This window comes from Chelonoidis abingdonii, chromosome 1, assembly GCF_003597395.2.
Source record: "Chelonoidis abingdonii isolate Lonesome George chromosome 1, CheloAbing_2.0, whole genome shotgun sequence".
NCBI lineage: Eukaryota > Metazoa > Chordata > Testudines > Testudinidae > Chelonoidis > Chelonoidis abingdonii.
The window spans coordinates 153,260,223-153,269,527 of NC_133769.1; the positions used below are offsets into that span (position 1 = coordinate 153,260,223).

Here is a 9,305-nt window from a genome sequence, read left to right on the forward strand (position 1 = left end):
AACAGGCTCTCTTAGTTTCCTCCCTAGATTCCTGTGCAGAGGGGGAAATTTCCAGCCTGAGCACAGCATCAGAAACAGCAACCCAGAGTTGGGAAGCAGCATCTAGCCTTCTGCCCGAAAACTTGTCCTAGACAGGATGAGGCATTTGTGCATGCTAGTACCTTCTTGGGTTCTATACACCCCACCCTGTCTGCTGTCAGGCATACGCAGTAGAGCCTAATTTTTCTTGATCACGCACCCAAGTCTCTTTAATTAGTTTTTATTCTCAAACAGTTACAGACCAGCATGGCCATGTTCCTGGGTGCAGAGAAGCGAGTGTGTATATGTGGAAGGTGGCTCAGTCAATATCACCCACATATGCTGTTTCTTCCTATCATTGGTCACTCCTCAGCAAATGTGGCCAAGGGCATTGTCAGCTGTATTGTGGGAGACGAATGCAGGGTTTACCAACAGTAGGGAATATAAACTAACACCTCCCCCCAAACAACACTGCAGTCACCTGCCTCCCAACTGAGTGCCATAATGGAGGTGATGGAAGCTCTGCACCAGCATGATAGAAATGCAGCTGAGCTGCAAGTGCTGTAGCACCAAACAAGAGATCATTCCATGCTCCAAGCTGCCGCATGTCTTCAGACCCAAGCATGTAATCTGTGGTGTGGGACAGAAAACTCCTCAACCTCACTGCGCTGCCCCACCACAATCCTCACTCCAGTCCAATCTCGGCATCCCTGTCCCACCCACACAGTTCCAGGCTGTTGTAGGAGGGCAGCGTTGTTACCACAGCCTTGACAGTGGAGCGGGGTAGAGCACTGGGGCCAGAGGATTCAGGCTGGAAGGCAGTGTTGTCATGAGCACCTTGGGGTGGCACAGCAGAGGCCGGTAGCTGACGGGAGCGGAGCCACCGGAAGGAGAGGATGAAAGTGATGGCAATGAAATCCAAAATCAGCTCAGCGAGCTCTACCACAGAAAGAACAGAGGAACCAAACCAGAGACTCCACTGATTCCCCAGCTGGGAGAGCAGCGTCACCACCTGCAAGAGAGAGATGGAGGTAGTGAGAATTGTGTCTGTGTGAAGGTGCTCGTATTCCTGTTCACTGCCAGGATCGCCCATTGCGGGGGTTTTATTCCTATCTCCAGTCCTGCTGCAGGAGGAGAAATGCAGAAGTCAGGGATGCTGCTGGAAGGCAGAGGGGTATGATGAATGGGAGGGGAAGCTGGAGGACGAAGTATGTACCGTGAAGGCAGGAGACTCCCCATTGGTTTTATACTTCCATTCCTCAAAAAATATGTTCACTTTGGCCACTCCATTCCTGTTAGTAAGAGAAAGAGATGAATGACTCTAATCCTGCAACCTCTGTATTGCAGCATACACTCCTTATCCTGCACCCACACCAAATCTTTAATCCTCCAAACCTGCAGTTGCCCCATCCGGCAGCCCACTTAACACTCAAACCTGCAGTCTGCCCAAAATCCAGTGCAATTGGCCATACCTACAGGATTCCTCTGAGATTCCTGTATGATATCCCAGATTTAGGATCCCTCAAATCAACACCCACAAACTCCCACCCAACCCCCAAGCTTTTATCACTCCCACTAGGGTTATCAGATAGCAACTGTGAAAAAAAATGGGACACGGGGTGGGGGTTAATAGGCACCTATATAAGAAAAAGTCCCCAAAAACAGGACTGTCCCTTTAAAAATGGGACATCTGGTCACCCTCACTCCCACACACTTTGGTGCAAGGGTGTGCGCAGGAATTTAAATTTGACCCCTTTTGGAGGTGCACAGAAACTCACTCTCCCCAGCCCCAGGAGTAGCTCACTGCCCCCCTCCCCATCTCCAGCCCTGGGAGGAGCTTGCTGCCCCCGCTCCACACCTGGCCCCTGGGGCAAGAGGACTCCTCCAGCTTTAGGGCTTCAGCAGGGAGAGAGGACTCCTGCCCCCAGCCCCGGGGCTGTGGCTCTCTCCCTGCCACAGCCCCAGGGCTAGGGGAGTACTGCGTCCCTCGCTGATTATTAGGGGGGGCCAGTACCCCTGCTTGCCCCCGCCCCTTGCACACGCCCCTACTTTGGTGCAACAGCTCCAAACTTACTACTGCACCAAACTCACATCTGACCTTCTCCTAAACTTATAGAATACCTCCACACTTTCAGTTTGACCTGCGTCTGACGAAGTGGGTATTCACCCACGAAAGCTCACGCTCCAAAACTTCTGTTAGTCTATAAGGTGCCACAGGATTCTCTGCTACTTTCAGTTTGATTCCCCAAGTTCACAATCCCTGCCCAAGACTTCACCTCTAACATTACATCAGTCCTTGTCCAGGAATCCTCCCAATCATTCTGCCAATCTCTGGACCTGGCCCCCTAAACCGCTCCCCAAATCTCAACTTATCACTGGATCAAGTCCATTGATCTGGGCCCAGGCTCCTGAGAACACTCCTATCCCATTACTAGCCAAGGCTGTGGGCCTGGTCCCAGGCTCCTGAAGCCTTTTGTCTTCCCCCTTACTAGGTCTGTCTCTGGGTCTAGCCTTGGGCCCCTGAACTTCCACCTATCTCCATGACCAGGTAAGTCAGGCTCTCCTGTCTGCCCATGACTGGGTCATTCTTCCTGTCTGGCCCTGCACTCCTGGACCCCTGCTTCTCTCCCTACCACTGATTTGGTCTCTGTTCTTGGCCCTAGGCCACTGACCACCCCCACGCCCCTGTTTCTACCCATCATTGGTTCATCTGGGCCCAGGCCCCTGACCCCACCATCACTGGGTCCCATCTCTGGTCTTGAGCCCCAGTTCTGGAGCTCTCACCTCTTGGATGTGATATTGTACTTATTCTGTTGGGACAGCATGTGAGACACCCAATCCTGAAAGGAAAGCACAAAGGGCATCATAGATATACACCACTCTGTGATCTCAGCCTCCCCTTGCTGAGGGTTAATAAATGGTGGGACACATCTGCATCCTGGGTCCGGTGGGATTCCCACAGGAAACCATACCCTTACCTCAGAAACAGTGGAAAGCCAGTGGGAGTGTCCAGCTGACAGCTGGTACTCGGTCACCCTGGAGGAAGACAGATACGTTCTTAACAGCAAGGGCTATGGGATCCACAAGGTCCAGTCTCAGCACAGCAACCTCACCAACTGGGAACTTTCTCCATATCTAGCACTTCTGCTCTACTCCTTAGAGTGCTGCCTCCTGAAAGCAGCAGGACTACAGTATCCAGGAGCTCTCCCCACAGACAGCATTTTTACCCCACTACTAACGTTGCTTCCTGCTGGGAGACACCAGATTGACGTAGCTATCTGGATATTTAATTGCCCAAACACTATTTGCCCCATATAATTGAATACTTGGTTTGGCAAATCAAATTCTCAGCCATTCAGTGAGCACTAGGAATGAAACCCTCATAGGAGCATAGGACTGGAAGTGACCTACTGGGCCAAGTCCAGTCCCCTGAGATCTCAGGCAACTATTTCATATAATGGTGTTCATAAAGCCCTAGTTTTTAGCCTGCTGAGACTTACTCGCAAGGTTTCCGACATTTGCTGAAACAGCCCAGAACGTTGGATTTGAATTCAACTTGGAGTTTGTAATAACAGTGACCTGAGCAGGAAGAGAGAAAACCAAAAGTGAGCTCACTCTGTCTGTGCAGGGAAGAGAATCTCTGGGGCATGTAGATGGGTGATGCGCACCCAGAACAAGGTAGCACCCTTGGAGGGGCTGAGAGCTCCAAAGAAGGAATCCCCTGGAGGACTTAAACAGGGGAGTTGGGGAGCTGATAGCAGGGGATAATGGAAGAGTCTTAGTGTTGGGGGTTGGAGGGCTTGGGGGGGTTCATTATGTAATTCCTTCTGCACTGTCAGCACTTACCCCATGCTATATGCTTAGTGTAGTCACAATACTCCGCTCCAGAGGGTAAGGGGTAGAAGTAATATGCACAGCCACAGCGCTCTACCATACTGATCTGGAAACAGGAACGAATGCAGGCCTGGGAGGCATGAGAGAAGGGGAGAGCTCAGCAGGGTAATCCGCACATCCCAGCATAATCAGGCCCAGAAAACACATGAGACCCACTCATGGCAGGGAATGACTGAGATTGTATCCCAAGGAGGGCGAGGACAGGTCTGGGATAGGACCAGTGGTGATGGATTACCTGCTGAGTGTAATGGGATGGGTACAGGTTCTGTACTGGCACATCACTGCCATCTTCAGTGCAGTCACTGTAACTGCCCCCAAGACGCATTGTCGTCTCCTGACAACAAACAGCAGCTTGTCAGTCTTAGAGTCAGAGAATTTAAAGCCAGACAGAACCACCAGATCATCCAGTCTGACTACCTGCATACCACAGGCCATCCATCCCCAATCAATAACAAATACAATGGTAATAACCTCCCAGTCCTCACTCCTATCTCATGCCACCAACTCCTTCCTGCTATCCCCCTTTTCCAGCCCTTCCCTGATTAGTAATGGCTCCCAAGGTAATGTCCTCCCCCTCAGTCCCACCCAGTGTTGCCACCGTCTAGGGTTAACTTTTCTGCTCCCCATATCCTATTTTCACGGCAACCCTTCTGCTCCCTACTGACCGATCTTGTGCTGACACAAGTCTTCACACGGGCGCACAGTGAAGCCCATGCTTCTTCCCTCATTCTACCCCCCCTACCTTTCTCATGCTGATGGAGGTCTCCATACCCGGACGCACATTGAAGCCCCCATCATCCATGAAGGCTGGTTCATTCTGCTCATGGACCATCACCCGGGCTCCCGTCACTGTGGACAGCAGTGGGATATAGTCGTTCTGCTCTGTGCGCACTAGCAGAGAGAGGCCTGTAGAGGTTTCAGAGAGAGGGGGGGGGGATCAGGGCCAGTCACTGGGGTGGGGGGACAGCAGAGAGATCACAACTGGGCTAGTGGGGGAGGAGGAGGCGGCAGAGAGCGGGCGGAATCTCAGCTGAGCCAGAAAAGAAAACGAGATCAGGGCTGGGCCTGAGTGGAGCGGAAAGTAAGGGGGTCAGGCCTGGGGAGGAGGCAGAGAGTTGGGGATCAGGACTGGAGTCTCTGGAGGTAGCAGAGAACTGGGATTGCAAAGCCAGACCTGGAAAAAGCAGAATTTGGGGGAGGCCTGAACTTTTGGTGATCGAAACTCACATGGGTCATGGTGGGGGATGCAATCCACCATCACGCAGGGGAATAAGCAGAGGAGGATCTTGGTGCTCACAGTTCTCTCCCACCCCCAAAACTCTCCTATTCTAGATATACATCTCAATGGGTTCTCCCCACCTGTCACGGGGACCCTCACCATTATTGATCCCAGGCAGGGATGATGTCCACAGGCTGCTATTGCCATCATTGAATGTGTAGCAGTTCCCATAAATAGGATGATGGAAATGGGTGTAATTCCTGGGAGAGAAATGGAAATATTCAAATTAGAGCATCTAGGCATTTGGGGGAAAAATCCCCAGGAGATGCTGTGGGACAGGGTATTCTAAAAGGAACCATTCTTTTTACCATCCCATAGAGAGGAACTGAGAGCAATACAGAAGAGTAGTGTCTGTATTGAAAACAAGCCCTGAGAAGTGGCTCAGAGCAAGATTATTTAGCAAGGTGCTGAAAATGACTTCTGAAGCTGAAGAACTGTTAGATTCCTCATGTTACTAACTCTGGAGGAGGATACAGCCCCCTAGTGTGGACCCATTTACACCAGTATAAAGATCCCTTTATACAGTATAACTGCACCCAAACTAGTGTATGTACCTGTATCACTATTTCAATTATCTGAAACAAAGGGAAAAGAGCACAGGAACTGCCCCATGGCACTTAGGGGTCAGTGAACCTGAGGAGTCAAGACCCCAAGGGCAGGAACCAGAGCCCATCACTTGAGATTATGGGATCCAGGAGGCCCAGGAATTGGACAAGGAAGAATCCCCCAGCCTTGGGCCCTGGCAGCAGGTGTAACAGTGTTCTCCAGCAGTAGTGTCTTGGCTTCTCCTTGTACCCAGCAAGGAATGCAGAGGTTGTTAAGATGGGATATTGGAGCCCCTCAGCACTCACGCCTTGTCACATGTAGCCTCATTGAAGCGGCAAGCATAGATGAAGTTCTCAAAATTGGACTCATCCAGGGCCTTTGTGTTAGGTATCCGTGCCAAAATGTTGATGTAGTGGAAACTGTACCACTCACGCACAGCATCTACACCTGAGGAATATGTCTGGTGGAAACAATCCTCATTGGTCTCGTTGCACTGCAAGAGAAACATCAGCTGTCTCAAAGAACACAAGTCCATGAAGAGGGATGAGGGGGTATACTTTACCTATCCTCCCTCTTCCCCCCCAACATGGACAGGAAATAAATTCAGATTATACTTGACACGTGCAGCTAACAGACATCAGGGGAGCCCCTCTCCCCCAACCCCAGATCCTCAGTTGGAGGGAAATTCCTGGGCAGGTGGAATGATTAAGAGGCTGAGGAAGGAGCAAATCACAGTGAAGCTATTGTAATGGGCTGTGCAGAACATGAGATTGTGGAGTATACACAGGAGCTTTCAATTCTGGAACAGGGAGTCCCTCTCTGTGGGTGTATTTACACTCTGGTATAAAAGTAAAATTTAGATCAAACTAGCTACATCACTCAGAGGGGCAAAAAATTCAAACCCTAAGTGCTGTAGTTAAATTGACCTAGCCCTGCTAGGCTGAGGGAAGAATTCTTCCATTGATGTAGCTACTATCACGGAAACTACCTACATTGACAGAAAAACTGCTTCCATCAGTGTAGGAAGCATCTACACGACAGTGCTATAGCAGCACTGCTGCAGTTATGCCACTGTAGCACCTGTAGTGTAGACATGCCCTAGCCTAGACTAGAATTTTTGCTCCTGCTGGAACTCCAGTTAATTGATTGACAGTTGAGTACACTCTAGAGAATGGATGGAGAAGGGGGACAATCCTTCTCTAGATCCCTTAGGGAGAGACTGGGCCTTGACAACAACTTCATCAGATTTCCAGTGGAGGGTGGAGCTGACACTGGTATGAGAGGATCTAATGAGAGATTAGGAGTTAGGCAGAGTCTATAGAGTACAGGAGAGAGAAGGATCTGTTCTCACCAGGATGAAGCCAATTTTCCAGTCATTTTTGTCCACTGGAGGACTGTTCCCCTTCAGGCTGGCTGGTTCATCACGCTTGTGTCTCCTCAGTGGGTGGCGCTGGACATGGTGGGACAGGCTCCTTGGGCTACGTTTCCGGGTGGATTGGGCTGCCCAGTTGCTTTGTACCAGAGACATATTGTAGTTATACAGGTCCAGTAGTGTCTGATGGGTGATATGATCCAGTTCATCCAGCTGCTTCTGGACAGCACTGTATCTGTGACATGGAGAGAGTGGACTCCAGAGTTAGGGCTTGTCTCTGTTGGGCAATTTCCCACTATAGCTATACTTACACTATAACAGTCCTTTGGCTATTGCTAGACAGGTATAAGTCCCCACATGAGAATATAATTACTCTGCTTCCAAACTGTAGTGGAATAGTTATTCCAGTACAGCTATGTAGGGAAATTTACCCATGTAGACAAGCCCTTCATGTCTCAATATCACCTGTAGGGGCACTGGGTATTTCTCCTGATCCAGTAGGAGTACAATACACAGTATATATACTGTAGCTCCTGGGAGTTTGTCTCATACCTGTAGGGGTTGAGGGTGCACAGTGTGACAGCAGGGAAGGTCAGCCTGTCTGAGCTGAGGTTAAGGTTCAAGTTGACAGGGAAACTGAAGTACTGCCTGTAGAGGATCCCAAATTGCCAGTACATTAGGCCAAAGGTGAGGAAGAAGAGCACAGACCAGAAGGCTGTCTTCATTTTGTTTCTCTTGGAGCAGACTAAGCGGATGGCTCCATGGATGGTTGTGTTGTTACAGAAGAACTGGAAGAGTTCATGGTATGACTTGTGGAACTCAATGAGGTCCTCACACTCCTCCAACTTTTCTGCCACTTCCTCCACCTTCTGCTGCTTCTCTGCTTCTTGTTTACACTTCCTCAGCCTCTCCCCCACTGGCACCTTCTCTGCCTTCACAGCTGCAACCTATGACAGAATAAGCTTGGAATCAGGCAATATATAGATACTAGTTATGTCTACCATGACCCACCGAACTCAGGAAGCCTCTGCCTGCTGGGACCCTTTAGCCCCTCCACACACACCCCTTACCGTCCTCCACATTCCAGCCCTTCCACACACACACCCCCATTCTCCCCCATGCCCTGGCCCCTCCAGACACACACCCTATCCTCCCCCATGCCCTGGCCCCTCTACACACACACTATTCTCCCCCATTTCCCAGATCTTCCACACACACACACACACACACACACACACACACACTTCTATCTTCCCCCTTGTCCAGAGTCTCCACACACACACCCTATTCTCCCCCACACTTCAGTCCTTCCACACACTCCCCACATACCCTCCCTGCCCCAGTCTCTCCATACACACCCCCAGACCCCCTCCCTCCTTTACCCCAGCATTCACTCTGTAGGAACCCCACCACACCCTTCTTCAGAGGGTGGTGTTTAAAAGCAAGGTTAGAAGCAACTGAGTAGAAAGACACTAACTTGATGCATGTTGACCTATGATGCTGTTTCCACTGAGCTATGTGGACTCTGCTTTCCTTGGAAATGAGGGTCTCCCTTTGGTGTTGTCCTCCTGTGGGAGTTTCTCTCTCCTAGCAGAGATCTGTGCTCTGCTGTGCCCTGGTCTCAGGCTTCTGGATCTGCCTCCTGGCAGCTGCTTTGCCTTGGTGGTTAGGATTAGACTGGTTTCTTTCCAGCTCAGTCTGGCAACCTGTCCTGCTCCTGCCCTCCCAGCGATCCCCGCCCCCGCAGCTCTGGGGGAAAAGAAAAGCCTCATTAACATCTCAGTTGCTAGAGAAAAGGGAGATGGTCAGGGGCAGGGGGGGAGCAAGGGGTGGGAAAGGGCAGGCCGGGAGGGAACGGGCGACAAACATACTAAAGCCCCAGGAGTGGCCCGTGTTGACTGGGGACACTGTAGGGAAAATAATGCTGTGGTCTAGGGCTTTCACTGGGGGCTTGGGGAGGCCGCAGCTCTGAGCAGCAGAGAGCAGGGCCGCCCAGAGGGGCAGTTTGCCCCGGGCCCCGCAGGGGCCCCCACTAGAATTTTTCGGGGCCCCTGGAGCAGGGTCCTTCACTCGCTCCGGGGGCCCTGGAAAACTCTTGCGGGGCCCGGACCCTCAGAGCTTCCTCCGCTCCCGGTCTTCGCCGGCGGGGGGGGGGTGGTGGTCCTTCCGCTCCGGGACCGCCACCAAATTACCACC

General features: G+C 51.3%; 1 protein-coding gene across 1 annotated transcript; it reads right to left on the reverse strand.

Moving 5' to 3' along the window:
- Positions 1–230: 230 nt before the first annotated feature.
- On the reverse strand, positions 231–9,077 carry SCNN1A (sodium channel epithelial 1 subunit alpha). The gene is made up of 13 exons (XM_032765362.2): positions 8,587–9,077; positions 7,662–8,056; positions 7,089–7,344; positions 6,043–6,230; positions 5,291–5,391; positions 4,655–4,818; positions 4,148–4,246; positions 3,865–3,982; positions 3,519–3,597; positions 2,997–3,054; positions 2,803–2,858; positions 1,235–1,310; positions 231–1,030 (listed from the first exon to the last, which is right to left on the reverse strand). The coding sequence occupies exons 1-13, from the start codon at positions 8,593–8,595 to the stop codon at positions 704–706; spliced, it is 1,926 nt and encodes a 641-aa protein (XP_032621253.1). The 5' UTR covers positions 8,596–9,077; the 3' UTR covers positions 231–703.
- Positions 9,078–9,305: the final 228 nt, after the last annotated feature.